General features: G+C 33.5%; 1 protein-coding gene across 2 annotated transcripts; it reads left to right on the forward strand.

Moving 5' to 3' along the window:
* The first annotated feature begins 5200 nt into the window (after positions 1-5200).
* On the forward strand, positions 5201-9961 carry LOC11409488 (putative FBD-associated F-box protein At5g56700). Of its 2 annotated transcripts, none has more exons than XM_039829423.1 (5): positions 5201-5861; positions 6344-6797; positions 6886-7050; positions 7133-7430; positions 9657-9961. In XM_039829423.1, the coding sequence occupies exons 1-4, from the start codon at positions 5380-5382 to the stop codon at positions 7400-7402; spliced, it is 1371 nt and encodes a 456-aa protein (XP_039685357.1). In that variant the 5' UTR covers positions 5201-5379; the 3' UTR covers positions 7403-7430; positions 9657-9961. The 2 variants fall into 2 exon arrangements, with proteins under 2 accessions (XP_039685357.1, XP_039685358.1); XM_039829424.1 differs by having other exon boundaries at positions 5203-5861; positions 6892-7050.
* The last annotated feature ends 5462 nt before the right edge of the window (positions 9962-15423 follow it).

Below are 15423 nucleotides of genomic sequence, written 5' to 3' on the forward strand. Positions count from 1 at the left end.
AACATACATTTTTTTCATGCGATCGTTGTGATGCACATGAAATTAACATGTAGGAATCACATTTTTGAGAGGAATATTTTACTTGCAAATTTAAAATTCATGTTGATGCTTTTGCTTAACTCTTTTATATTTCATCGAGCTATTCTGGATTGAATTTAATTTATGGAAATACTAACATATTAATTTCATATGCAATTTTTTATTTCATATTATGACATTGAATTCAATCTTTTTAACATATTATGACATATTAAAGTAGATTAATTGTTGATTCACATTTGACCGTTGTTTAATATGAATCTCATTCAACAAAGATTCCATAATTTGCTTTTAGACGCTCTAATAATCTATGAATGCAAATACGTAGTGCGGATACAATACAATACACAAATTTTTTAAAATTTAGAATACAATATAACTAAAATGTAAGGACATACGTAGAAACTTTGAAGAGTGGGGTACCAACGGCGGAGTCAGGAATATTGTAAAGCTCGGGCAAAACAAAATTTGCAACACATTTATAGGGCGTACATAAGAAATTGCAAGCAAATAATAAAAAAATGTAAAGAAATTACCCAATTTATAGGGGTTTATATAAGAAATTCATAGGGATTTACAAAAGAAATTGCAAAAAATTTGGCACGGAGCCCGGGCTAGTGCCCGGGGTCACCGGGGCCTTAGAACCGCCCCTGGAGGTACCATATATATCATTAAATTTTTACATGTAGAGTTCTAAAAAAATAGTAAATAATTATTTTGGTCTCTAAATCTAGGAAGTATTTGCCACTATAATATTAGAATTTATCAAAGTTACAAACACATCCTCAAATATATTCTTTGTTAATAATTTTATTTATCAAATTTACTGGAGAAAAATATATCTGAGGGTCAAATTAAACAACACCTCACATATTTAGAAATTACAAACCATTCACCTGTGACATTGGTTATGCTAGACAGTTATTATTGCTCGTCTCCAATGAGAAATTGCTTATTTGTCTATGTTTCAAACTTTCAATTGCTGATTTGCACTTTCATTCTCATACTTAAAATAGTCCATTTCAGAGAGATCTCATAGTCATTCATTTTGATTGCATTATATTTAACATGCTTTTAATTTATTATGCCGGGATAGCCATCTAGTTAAATAAAATCCAAACAAGTAAAAAGGAAAACTATGATAACTTAAAAGAAAATTATCATATTTTTCCTTCAACAACAAAAAAGAATGCAATTTAATTTTTTTCTAGAAGCTCAGGGATTGATTTAAATAAATTGTGATTTCAGCAAAAAAAAAAATTAGTATGTGATAAATATAAATAACTTGGTCTTTTTTTTAGGGGATAAAACTTGGTGTCAATCCCCGTGAGCTTAGCTCAGTTGGTAGGGATATTGCATATTATATGCAGGGGCCGGGGTTCGAACCCCAGACACTCCACTTCTCCACAATTTAATTGTGTGACCTCTAGCCACTAGACTACTTTGACCAAAAAAAAAAACTTGGTCTCACTGATAGAAATGTGTGTGTATGACTTGGTCTCATATTTATAGAAACGACTTTACTCAATGATGAGTGTATCTATGATTGACATACCACTGCAAAAAAAAAAGTGTGTATGTATGACATCATTTTAGCACAACATGACGTCATAATGACGTCACATACAGAAGGAAACATGTTATAAGAATCAAGCAACACAACAGATCAAGAGGGAGGGAGGGAGGGAGGGAGAGAGAGAGAGAGAGAGTAATTATTGCATGGATGTCTTATTTTATTTTTAAACCGAATCTATCTTTTACTAATCAACTCGCATAATTTGAAGGAAAGAAAAGAGGAAAAGTTGTCAGACGGATTTGAGTTCAAATCAGCACGAAGCCATGTCTTATATTTTGTAATCAATTTCGTTAAATTTTAGCATAAATAGTACAAGGGTTAAAATAGGAAAATTTCATGTGTATTTTAAGCATATTTAGAGCTCAAACTAGCTTAGATCTATTTCTATCAATTTTGTAGGTGTTTTTCAATTGTTATGTCACCAAGTGCTAAGCCACCAAAAACACGTCAATTAGACTTGTATAACTTGAGCCTTTACCAAAATAGCGAAGCAGTATAATTGTTACAAAAATGGATCAATATTTCTCTTGACAAATTTCGCCTAATAAACCTTTGAGCCACTATTTAAATACTATTAGAGTCAAATTTCATGTACCTGACCTTGATCAAAATCAATGAGATTTGAGAGCAACACTAAAATGCTCGTAACTTTCTCATCTAAAATCTTAATTTGATTATGTTTGTTGTTGAACGACCGTAGACACGAGAACTATAATTTTGCATCCTTTTCGTTGTTTAGATTTTAGTTGGTAAGATATGAAAACGTGATTTCTCCTCTTTTTCTAACTCTTTCTTATAAACCTTACTCTAACCATTGTTATTATTCCTTATTCATTGTTTGAGGTTAAAATATGAATTGATCACTCTTCCTTTGATCATTAATAATTGTGATTGACTTGACGACCTGTAATCAAAGTAGGAATCAAACAGTAAATGAAGGAAGTGGAAAACTTTCTTTCTTTGTTTTTTTTTTTCTTCTGAACTCCCTCTTTTATAACCCTCATGGAAAGATGTATTAACAGTTCAAGATTTAATAGAAGGTTAAAAAGCAAGGTCCAACACGTAATATCACACTTTAAATATCAAACCGCACTCAAGAATCATCAATCACACCGCCTTAATTCAAAAAACCGTGGGAACGCGTGAAAGCTCTAACATGAGGGTCATTTCGGTCTGTCAGCAATGAATGTTGCATCAATCCCTATGCCAAACTCTTCAATTGATACTCGATTGCACCCCGATAACTGACCTCATCGAGCAAGACCGACAAAAAAATTTCTTCAAAACAATGAGGTCGACCACTGATTGTCAAACACATAACAAGCTCCTTATGTCATAAATATGACAGAGCTTGAGGGAAATTGTTCCGGATCAGACCAACAATGGTCCAATAGTGATCCAACAATATCCTAAAAATAACTCAATAACTCAAGATTAGCTGACTGGCTCAATGCCTCTAAAGGCGCCTACACAAAACCATCTGTGCTTATCATACTCTTTATTCCTCTCTCTCTCTCTCTCTCTCTCTCTCTCACACACACACACACCTCTTCATACAATCTCTCTCTCTCTCTCTCTCTCTCTCTCTCTCTCTCTCTCTCTCTCAAACATTGACTTGGGTGTCAGAGCGTGTTTCTGTTTTGTAGATATTGTCGTCATGTGTCGTATAAGCAACCTTTAACCGTATCAGAGCATCTTCTCCACCATACCAGTTAACTGTATCATGAGTACCGCCACCGTGTCATTTGTAAGCTCTATTCTGGAAGATATCAAATTAAAATTAAAATGTTAAATAATTATTTAAATTTCCATATTATTTTTTGTAATTATTTTAATTTATTTTTTTTATTAATTTTTTTAAACTATATATCCAAATATTGATATTTTTGGGAGATTACTTTTTAGACACCAAACTATTCACATGCACCTAAAACACGTCGTAAGGTAGTTAGTTGCCATTCCAAAGCTTTTTAAATTGATTAAAGTGATTTAAAAAGTGTCCAAACAGAAATTAACTACCGTTTGACAGCAAATGGAAATTAACTATCATTTGGTCTTTTTTTAGGGTGGCCAAACAGCAATTGCCATTTTTTTGAATAGTTATGGGCCGAAGCCTAAATTAAATTTAAAGTTCAATTATTCATAAGATTTCTTTTTGGCCCCTCCATATCTCTTTAGGCCTTAAAAAATTATGAAATTGTCATTAACAATACGTCTGATATGTAACGATTAGACTATCAGGTAATTAATTACCAGATGTTCATTTTAAAAAATTTCATTTTGTACCTTTAGTAGATAACTATCGGATATTCATTTTAAAATTTTCCATTTTGTACATCCGGTAAATAAATACAGGATGTTCATGTTAAAAATTTGCATTTTCTACCTCTGGTAGATAACTACCGGAAGTTCATCCCGTAGCTCAAACTAGTTGAACTACGGATGTCCACATAGGCGAGAGACCGAAATGAATGATATTTTGGTAATCAAAAGGGATCTAAAATGTGACCTCTTTTAATGATCTTATATGAGAAGTCGACATATTTTGTCCATAATGACCTTAGTTCTGAAAAAGCTATGTCTAACCATGGTTTAGAAAATGATAAGATTATAAATATCTATTACATATTGATATTGATGAATAATGACCATAGCAGTTGTGGTTAGTTTAGAGTGCACGGGGGGTGGGGGGTTAATTAGCTTTTTAGACTTAATAGGATAATTTTCGTGAGTTTAGGGTTCTTAATATTTTTTCGAAAAATTTATTGAAGATATGAACGAATTGCTGGAAAAAGAAAGAGTATAAAGAGATTCCCCTTCTAACCTAACGGTACATCAACTCCCTTAACACGCCGTGGATAATTTTCACTATGATAGAATCTTTGTTACAAGCAACCTCACCGCAAGACCCCGTAATAATATTTCTATACAATCACAAGATAGCACACCACTATCTTTACAACAAGAATCTTCACCACACCTTATGATGAAATTCTCACAAACAAACAAGATAGCACTTCACTATCTTTAATAAGAATTGTTCAAAAAAAACTATCTTTAACAAGAATTTCCACCAAACACTTTAGTATAAAAGTTGTGTGATGTTTTGATCATTAAATATAGTTGTGTGATGTTTTGATCTTGAAATATATTTGCAGTTTCGAGGGATTTCCATGAACATTACTGATAGTTTCGAGGGATTTCGAGGGATTTCCATAAACATTACTGATAGTTTGAATCACATCGTTTCACGAAAAAAAATGCATTATGAGAGGTGGTAACTAGCTAACACATATGGTGTAACCGGTTATAGTATGTAACGTTCAAAAAATTCAAAAACTTAAAATTGGTAATCGGTTACGTAACATGTTACACGTTAAAAAATATTTGAAAAATTGAACCAATAACATGTTACACGTATTTGGTAACTTGTTACCTGAAAGTGAAAATCAGTTTTCCAACATTTTAAAAGTTTGTTTCTCATAGACTTTTATATTTAATTTAAAAAATGATTTGTGATTAAGTTCAAATGAATTTCTGACCATTTTAAATGATGCCACATCACTCTATGGTGCGTTCGTGTGTATTTGCATGTTGTGCCACATCACTGTGAAGGTAGCGGACGTGTTATTAATGATAATTTCTTAATTTTAAGGGGCTAAAGAGATATGGAGAAGTTAAAAAAAGGAAAAATCTTCATTCATTTTCTCCATTTTCAATAACTAAACAAACATTTTTGATTTGAAGAAGAAGAAGAAGGAGCAATGGCGGAAGAAGAAAACAACGGCGGAGAGAACAACGATGGCATTGACAGAATTAGCACTCTATCAAATTCCTTATTGTGTCACATTCTCTCTTTCCTTCCGACCAAAACCTCCGTTCATATGAGCTTCGTCTCTCGCAAATGGCGCAACCTCTGGAAGAATCTCGAAGTCTTCGATTTCCGCGACAAATGCAATGAATACAGCTACCAAGCCCCCGACGACGAATTCAACGAACAATTCATGCTGTTCACCGTTTTCGTCAACACTGTCCTCTCTCTCCGTCGCTCACGCGTCGTTCGGAAGTTCCGTCTCTCCTCCGACCACATCCCAAACAATCCATTATTTGCTTACTCAGTCGACACGTGGCTCAGTATCGCCATTGGGCCCCACCTCCAGGAATTTCATCTCACCCTCTTTACTGCCGGCGCCTTCGACAACCTGCCTCCTACACTCTTCTCTTGCTCCAACCTTATCTCCCTCAGGCATGCAACAATTCCTATTTCATCCTCTTTTCTTTATTTTTGTTTTGTACATTTCATTATTATTGTCTAGGGTAGAGAAAGTTGATGTATCTATCTGGTTAAAAATTTGGATCAGATATATCAACTTTTGTTAACCCAACTTTCTCTTATGAGAAATGATATTTGAACAACCATTTTTTGACAACTTTTGTGACAACTTTCTTTCTCATACTCACATTATCATTTTATTTTCTCTTTCTATTGCTTTAATTTTTGTATCACTATCTAAATTTCTTTGTATAATTTGGTTGGCCAACAAGTTGTCACAAGAAATAGCTGTTCAAATAACATTGCTCTTCTCTTATATATAGTACCGGAGGAAGTAGTTTAACTTTGATTTTTATACTTGCTCAGTTTAGTTGTTTTGATTAAATTTAAATGAGATATGATACATGATGATAACTTAAAATAACACATTCATGTAATGTAATGTAATGTAACAGTCTTAGTGGATATATCTTGTTGCCATTGCAAGACCCTTTGGAAATTTGCTTACCGTCGTTGAAGGTGCTGCAACTACTAAACATGCATCACTTGAATTTGAGTTCCATGCATATCCTTCTCTCTGCCTGTCCCGTTCTCGAGAATCTGGAACTTTTCTTTAGTCCTGAATCTTTGGACATAATTCGGGTGCCATCTTCCTTGAAGAGGTTAAAAATCACTGTTGATAATAACGTTGGGGCTTGGCTTGAAATAGATGCACCTGGTCTCAAGTACCTTAGCCTTGAATGTATCACATTCCGTGATGCCGCGGCTGTTGGGAACTTGCACAGCGTGGAAGAAGCATATCTTGATGTATTTCCCACTCCTAAAAGTGAATCTGTTGAGCCTTTACTCAATCTCCTTCGAGCTCTTTCCGGAATTAAACATCTAGAGCTACATAATTCAACCACAAAGGTGACTGAAGTTTTCATTATTTGTAGTATTTGTTGTTTTGTAGTATAATTATTAAATAATCATTTAATCACTTGCTTTTGCCTTGTACAAGCAGTGGCTATTTGCTGCCCCCATTTTAAATTTTCCGGAATTTCACTATTTGCTTCATCTAAAGCTTGAGTATCCCCCTTTCAACTCAACTTTTTTGTTCGATGTGCTTCAAAAATGTCCAATGCTAGAAACTCTCATAGCATTTATGTTCGACATCGACATGGTTTGTCCAGTTTAACCCGAGCTTTGTTGTGTGCGTGTGTTTTTTGTTTGGATCTTATATATCAGTTGCCCCTTGTTGCCAGGTGGATCGATCATATGATTCGTTGCCTTCATATAGATGGGAGGCAAAGCCTAAAAGTGTTCCTAAATGCCTCATATCCCATTTGACCTTTATTCACTTTTACGGAGTTCCAGAAAATGAGCTGGAATTTATTGGGTATGTTTTGCAACATGGACTTGTTTTGAAGACAATGATTATTGATGAATATTGGCGAGACCAACCAGACCGGTGGATGAAAAAAATTTCAGATCTACCAAGAGGATCTGCCATGTGCCAAGTTAAATTTCTCTGACTGAGGTCATGAGCTGCGTCACCTTAAGGTGTGAACTCTCACCATATTGATTCTACGTGGTTTACTGTATCAAAGATGATGTTATAAGTCTGTACAATTAGTTGTCCCTTGTTTTATATGCATGCCTCCAAATTTTCAACTACATTGGTTGTGGTGGAATTCCATATATCCATACCCTCAAAGTATCTAAATTTCTTTGATTTATTTATTTTCTCATAATTATAAACCTGAGAGCTATCTTCAAAAGAAGCTTAGAAATACAATTAGGCTTGGAGAAGAAGTTATATAATATTATAAAGTTGGGAGGGAAAAAGAGTGCATTCAGTTAACTCGGGGATTGGTAGACTAGGTGAGACTAGACTCTCAAATTCCTAGTGCGCTCTTATTCTCTTCATTGTAATTCCTAAACTCAATCTGTTGTAGATGTAGTCTCTATTGTAAGTGATTTCCTTGTGCTGTATCATTAATAAAAGTTTATTCAGTATATTGATTTAATTTCCAAGCAATTCTATCACCTTGTTGGCTGTATGGGAGGAAATCATACATCATGCTTATAGAATAGAAGCTGTGCTAGCAAGAGTGAGAAAAATGCATGTTGGAATTCGTTTAGAATTATGGTAAGTGGTGGAATACTATATGTTCATGCCTGAACACATTTTCAGGATCCACTCTAGTCTTTATCTTAACCAACTTGTTGAAATTACCGTTAAAATACCTATATCCCCAAACACTTGCTTCTATATAGCTTGTACTATTCTTGGGGCTAATCCCCAAATCAAGATCCCTACAAGGAGTCGTATAGTTATAACTGATAATGCTTCCTGATCCAATCTATATGCCTTGCAGCATTCTTGTCACCATCTTGCCATACAGACAAGTATTGAATTTTATAGTGTTCCATTTCTATGAGGAAAAGGTCTATCAGATTCTGAAAACTGACTCATCTTTCCACTATATGGGTTCCATATCATCAAAGGTCTATCTTTAGTCAACAACCTTTGCCCCAAATCCTTCAATATCAGTGTTCCATTTCTGCTTCGTTATGCTTATTTTTTGTTCAGGTTATTCTTGCTCTGTTTAGGTTTCTGAACTTGTGCTCCTCTCCTTGCTTTGCTTATGTTCTTCTTGATTTGTTCTGTTTTAATTCTCTTTATGTATTTCTTGCTCTGTACTTTAGGTTATGTTCGTGTTCTTCTTGGTCTTGCTTTGTTATGTGGGTTCTCTGTTTTGGAACTTGATTTTGATGAGAAATGACAAAGTTGATTATAATTATTAAGTATGACTGTCCCTTTAATTGTGTATTTTTCTATTTTAGAGTATTTATGTATCTTTTTAGAACTGATGTTTACTTTGTACACTGTTTCTTCTGCTTAAAAGAAGTAATTAGTTAATGTAGTTTACATTTTTTAGGATTTTAGAGAATTTTTCCCTTTTGAAATACAAAGTAATGCGTAAAATGTGCTCAAGCTCTTGTTGAAATCTCATGGTGTAGGAGGTAGTTAGGAAACAACACATTTGACCTTTTCCCCTCCCTTCCCCCTCCCTCTTTGTTTGCATGCTTTGAAGGTATCCCTGACTATATTATACTTCCTCCAATGTATACTACTGTGTTTATGTTTGATGTTTTCTATTGCTTAGAATGTCATTGTCATCTACATGTTATGCAGCTGTTTGGCTGTTGTGATAAAAATAATTAATTAATTTTGTTGTTAACCAATTCTAGCAAAATTTTCATTCAAAATTTAGACAAGTATATGTGTGTTTCATTTGAAAACCATTTGTGTTAGACCGTCATTGCTTTGGTTGCAGATTTGGGTACTTGAAAAGGTTAGTTCAAGATATGTGTTGTATTTTCCCACTAAGATCGTGTTTGTGTTTTTGTACTCTTTAAGTTAGCCTAACATGCATGCCAAAACTCATTTTTTGAGAAGCAATACTTTGTTGTGTGAATGTAATTTCGGTATGCAGACAAAGCTAAAAGATATAAGCGCTAATAATCTGTTATATGTTGCTGACATTCTCGACTTGCTTGGTCTTGGTTATTAGATAACTTAGCATATTCAAATTATTATATAATGCTATATATTTTGATTTGTAAAACCTGATTATATCTACTGATTGAAATTATACAACTTTGTAATTTTTTGTATCTCAATATAGTAGATAGTTTAGGTGTTTGTAGATTTTTATTTTTAGTCTCGTTGGTAGTAAATTTGTAGACTTTGAATGACTTTTTCTGTTATATGTTTGACAGTGCGCGTTTGGAATGCAATGATTTCTGGCAGAATCATGTTTGGTCAGACGTTGGGGCTTCAATAAAAAGATGACATTAGGAGCAAACATAAAACTATGCATTTTGCATTTCAGTGACTTACAAGTCTTTGGAAATTAGTGTGTTTTTTTGGTTGGCTAATATCAAGACCTGGCAGCTACTATCCGTAATGAAACAGTAGATATTAGTATCTACGAGTTGAAAATTCACAAAGTAGTTATATTACAAACTGTAACAATTAATACTTGAAATTATAATATATTTTATTATAGTTTTTATGCGCATAACTCAATTGGTAGAGACATTGTGTTATGCAAGTGTCAGGGTTTGATAACCTGATTTTCAACTTATTCACACCATAAGGGATGAAATGAAAAATATATTAAAATGTTTTTTTTTTTTGAATAATCAAAAATGGAATATATATTAACACCAAAAGCAACTCCTCTAGCACAAGGTGTGCTAAAAGAATTGCTTTACCAAAACAGAGTCAAAACAAACAACCAATACAAACCATTAAGCGATACCCAAGCATTGGAAAGGACTTGAGCACCACCTATCTGTACCAAATCTAAAAACAACCTTTTTGGCTTTCAGCCATGCTAAAGACATAAATTTAACTTTATCTAACAACCTGGGAATAGAAGTAACAACATTATTAAAGAGTCTGTTATTACGTTCATTCCATAAAACTCAAACACACAAAAGTCAAATCAGCTGAAGGAAATCTCGAACCGCTTTACCACCACCTGACAAGTGCACAAACTGAAGAAAGTGATCTAGAAGAATATTGGTATCCACACCTATAATACCCAGCCAATTGCGCACCATAGGCCATAAAGAAGAAAAAACATCACAGGATAAAAACAAATGTTGCGCCGTTTCTCTCATGCCACAATCAGAAACACACATCGAAGCTTCTGAATCAATCACCTTTCTAAGGGCCAAATTATCTTTAGTAGGCAATCTATTACGGAGCAACCTCCAAATAAATAAAGAGACTTTCAATGGCACCTGGGTATGCCAAATCAAAGATGTTGCAGGAATATTAAAATGTTATGACTCTAATATTCATATTTATATCACTATATAAAGACAACTTTGAAGTTAATCATGAGTTAACTACTTTTGATCGGACCTTTTATTTGGACAAAATATAGTTTAGGGTTTTGTCAACTAAATATATTCACTTAAACTTTTTTTTTTTACGAATTTTTCTGATAACAATCTAATATTTTTTCTCTTCAAATTTAATTTAAAAAACAAACATAAAATATAAAAACAACGAAAAATAGTAGACAAAAAATGTGGATAGACGAGCTTATAACGCAAGTTTTCCACTAGTCATATATATTACTAGATATTTTTTTTTTAAATATATATTATTAATTAAAATTTAAAAGTGAAGCCCTTGATTCAGGGTCTTGTCAACCCCATTAGACATATTTCTGCATGTTTATCAATACATAATACATTTATGTTGGAGAAACTATTCTTGATTTCCATAGAAATATTTACTACCATTGTCGCTTTTCAAAATGGAGGTATTTTTTTTTTGTTTACAAGGCTAACATAATGGAAAACAAAACCGAAAAAAAGAAAAAAGAAATAGACTAGGATTTCATGAACAAAGTTCCAGTAGAGTCGTTCCTCAACAAAGGACGAAGATCATCAGGGGGAGATGAGTGGAGGAAAAGGCTGGCATTCGATCTAGCTCCAAGCTTTGCGAAGTAATAAAATCTAAGCTTCAAAATGAAGGTATTTGTGAGGGCCAATTTAGTACTTGATAAAAATAAAATCTAAATTAGTCTCTAACCTTTTCATACCATTTTTTTAAAGAACCTTTTCATACCATGAGAAGTTAATCTCAGTTTATATTGTGTCAAAGACTAATTTGCCCCTGATATAAAAATGTCATGGATTACTTTGGATTTTATTATTATTAGGGACTATTTGACACAAAAATAAATTTTATAGGGACCAAATTGGCCCAAAAAAAATTGTGAAGGACAAAAATGTCTTCACTCTAATATTTTAAAGTGATTATTTCTATTTTATCTAGCGAAAAGACGGACACATTTTATTGCGCTAACGTTTAAAAATTATTAACAATGTTTTTTTATGAAATTTTGATTTGGATTAAAACAAAAAATATCAGTGTTTGTTGCTTTCAAGTTATAACAAACCAAATATTATTTGTCCTCTTGAGTTTAGCTCAGTTGGTTTGAACAAACCAAATTATATATATATTCATATCATATTTATTACATTTGTTTTAATATTTAAATTTATTTTTTATCGGAAAAAAAAAAAGTTCAACCCAAAAGTGTTGAAAGATGCCGTTATAGAGGTATTAAACCCTAGTTTATGTGAAAAACACCCACTCATTCTCGTTAACTTAGCTACCACGCTTTGTACGATACACCGAATCGACGATGGCGGAGTCAAGAAGCATGGAACCTGAGAAATCAGCAGAAGAGGTAGTAAACGATGGCGGAGACAATGACATCGACATATTGAGCAGTCTACCGAACACACTCCTGTGCCATATCATATCCTTCCTTCCTACTAGAACCTCTGTTTGGACTATGAGCCTCCTCTCTCGCCGATGGCGCCACCTGTGGAAGGATCTCCAAGTCTTTCAATTCTACTGTTACCGTCTACATTCAACTCCATTCAAAAAGTTTATATTATTCGTCAACACTGTCCTCCACCTCCGCAATTTCCGCAACATTCATAAGTTCCATCTTGATCTCACCTTTCATTGTTCCGTTTTTGAGAACTCTTATCTCAACTTTGTCCACTGTGTTAAATCGTGGATCCTTGATGCCATTGGACCCCAACTTCAACACCTCTATCTCTATATTCACATCGATTCTGTTATACACCTCCCTTCTTTCCTCTTCATCAATTGCTCCAACCTCCTTTCCCTTAGGTAACCTCTCATCGCAGTATCAATTTTGTCACACCTTCTTATTACAATATGTTATGCACAAAATAATGTTTTACTAAGTTGTAATTACTAACTCAATAATATCCAATCATTTGTTTTTATGCTCAAACCGAAAAGGGCCATGAATAGCAATGTTGTGTCTATTAGGTCTTTTGACGGTCTATTTAAGAGGATTGGTTTTGTCATCTAAAAAGGATTAGCGACGCAGCTTGTTGTTTGTTTGCCTTCAAATTACTAATATTATTTTGTTTCATCTATTGTTCTGTTACTTTTTATTTTTTATTTTTTATTTTATAACAAATATAGAATGTTAATTGACCTGTCAGTCTTTGGTAAACACTGCAGTCTTTCTGGTAAGATCAGTATGGAGGTTAAACATTCTTCACTTCATTTTCAGTCACTGAAGATGTTGTCTCTCGGCACAGAAATTATGGATGAAAGTAAATTACTTTCCTTTCTCTCTGGCAGCCCCAAGCTGGAAACTTTGCAGGTTTACTTTTACTTTCAACCTGCAGTCTCTGTGACCAATGCTCTCGTTCCATCTTCTTACCAGAGTTCGAAACCGGCCAATGATAATTTCACTTGGACTTACTTCGATATAAATGAAGGATATATTAATTTGGGCATCATAGGCAACTTTCACACTATGGAGGAAGCATTTCTCAATGTCTTTTACCGTTTTGAGAGTGAATTTGTCGACCCTGTTCTCGACCAACTCCTAGTTCCCCATGATGCTATAAATCTACGGTTGCGTCATTCGACATCAAAGGTGAGGTTTTACTTTTATTGTTTCTATGTTTTTATACGTGTAGTTTCGTACTAATATTCTGCAATCACTTGTTGTTATCGTCTACAAGCAGTGTTCAATTCATGCTCCTGTTCTAAATTATCCTGAATTTCACGATTTACATCATCTGAAGTTCATTCTTCCATGTTTCAACTCAAATCTTCTGGTCCACGTGCTTGAGAAATGCCGCATGCTTCAAGTTCTCATAATTCAGAGCAACAAGGTATGTTAATTTCTTAAGTTTAATTCAAACAATCTTTGGCCTGTCTATATATACATGCATGTATGTATCTATCTGTACATACCAATATATTTTTGAGTAATGACATGGTTTCCTTTGTTGCTGGTAGGAGGAACCACCACCATTGAGAACATGGCAACTGAAGTCAACAACAGTTTCTGAATGTCTCAAATCCCACCTGACCTATGTTCACATAGAAGGGTATCAAGGACTTGAATATGAGCTGACATTTGCTGAATATATTTTGCAGAACGGACTTGTTTTGAGGACAATGTTAATTTTTGTTGATAGTTTAATGGACAAAACGGACAAGGAATGTTCTCTCAAAAGATTAACAAATATATCAAAGGGCTCTGTCACTTGCCAACTTAAGTTCGACCCAACTGTATCCTCATAAGGTGAAAACTATCGCTGTCTTTTTTTTTTTTTTTTTTTTTTTTTTTTTTTTTCTGTCTTAATGAATCAGAGTTGATTAAGGCTGGCTTTAGTTCCAACTTCCTGAAAATGCATCCAAAATATTTTGTATCTACTTTGTTTTCAAATAACAATAACAATGCCTAATTGGGATTTGCCCTTTGTACCAAACTAAATTATTTTAATCTTTCCCTGTAACAATGTTCCTTTTATGATTTTGATCTTTGCAAGAGTTGAAATTTGCTAAATTATTAAGGTTGAGAAAGGTAATTTAGTGTTCAGTTGCCATCCTTTTGTGATTTTGTATCTATTTTGATTTTGTGTTCAGTTGCCATTCTTTTGTTGTAGATTTGGGTACTGAAAAAGGTAATTTAGTTCAAGGTAACTATTGTATTTATCGACTAAGATCATGCCTGTGTTTGTGTCTTCTTTAAGTTGGCCTAGCATGCATGCCAAAACTCTAATTTTTCAGAAGCAATACTTTGTCTGTTGTGTAAAAGTAAATTAGAGATAAGTTCTAATAATCTGCGAAACTAAATATAATCTGCTATGTGCTGCTACCATTTTTGACTTGATTGATCTTGGTTATTAGATATCTTAACAGAATCAGATTATTATATAATAATGCTATATGTTTTGATTTGGAAAACCTCATTATGTCTATAGATTGAAATTATGTGACTTGGTAATTTTTTATATCTCATTATAGCAGATAGTTTAGGTATTTGCAGATTCTAATTTTTCAGTCTTGTTGGCAGTAAATTTTACAGGCTTTGAATAACTTTTTCTAGTATATGTTTGGCAGTGCAGTGCGTGTTTGGAGTGCAATGATTTCTGAAGCTGGCAGAATCATGTTTTGTCAGATGCTTGGGACTTCATTAAAAGATGACACTGGGAGCAAACATATAAATATTGATTTTTCATTTCAGTGACACACAAGTCTCTGGAAATTAGTATGTTTTTCTGGTTTGCTAATATCAAGACATGGTATACAAAAGGTCATATCGATGGTGTTTTCGAAAAAAAATATTGGGTTTTTTTTTTTTTTTTTGGTGTAAAGGAAAATCATTGAAAAACCTCACTTATCACCTTTAGTTATGAGCTTTGGAGTAATTTGCTTTTACTATGTTAGGAATCTTTTGAGGTGCTAAAGGGAAGATTGTTGTATATTTTGATCTCAAGAATTTGATTATTTTTTTTTATCTTTGTTTTGATTAAGTGAACCATGTCATGGTTGTCATTGTGGAGACTGCTTAGTAATTTATTAGATTATTACCATGTTATTAAATTTTACAACCATACATTTCTATCACTGCCAATTATGTTTGTTTCATTAGAAATCCTAAAGCACAAC

Source organism: Medicago truncatula, chromosome 8 (assembly GCF_003473485.1).
Source record: "Medicago truncatula cultivar Jemalong A17 chromosome 8, MtrunA17r5.0-ANR, whole genome shotgun sequence".
In the NCBI taxonomy this organism is placed as follows: domain Eukaryota; kingdom Viridiplantae; phylum Streptophyta; class Magnoliopsida; order Fabales; family Fabaceae; genus Medicago; species Medicago truncatula.

Excerpts from the sequence above, each read along its gene's own strand:
- LOC11409488 (XM_039829423.1), top strand. The coding sequence starts at position 5,380 with ATGGCGGAAGAAGAAAACAACGGCGGAGAGAACAACGATGGCATTGAC. Across the intron at positions 5,862-6,343 it reads TCCAACCTTATCTCCCTCAG|TCTTAGTGGATATATCTTGT; the intron begins GCATGCAACAAT and ends GTAATGTAACAG. Across the intron at positions 6,798-6,885 it reads TACATAATTCAACCACAAAG|AAGCAGTGGCTATTTGCTGC; the intron begins GTGACTGAAGTT and ends TTTGCCTTGTAC.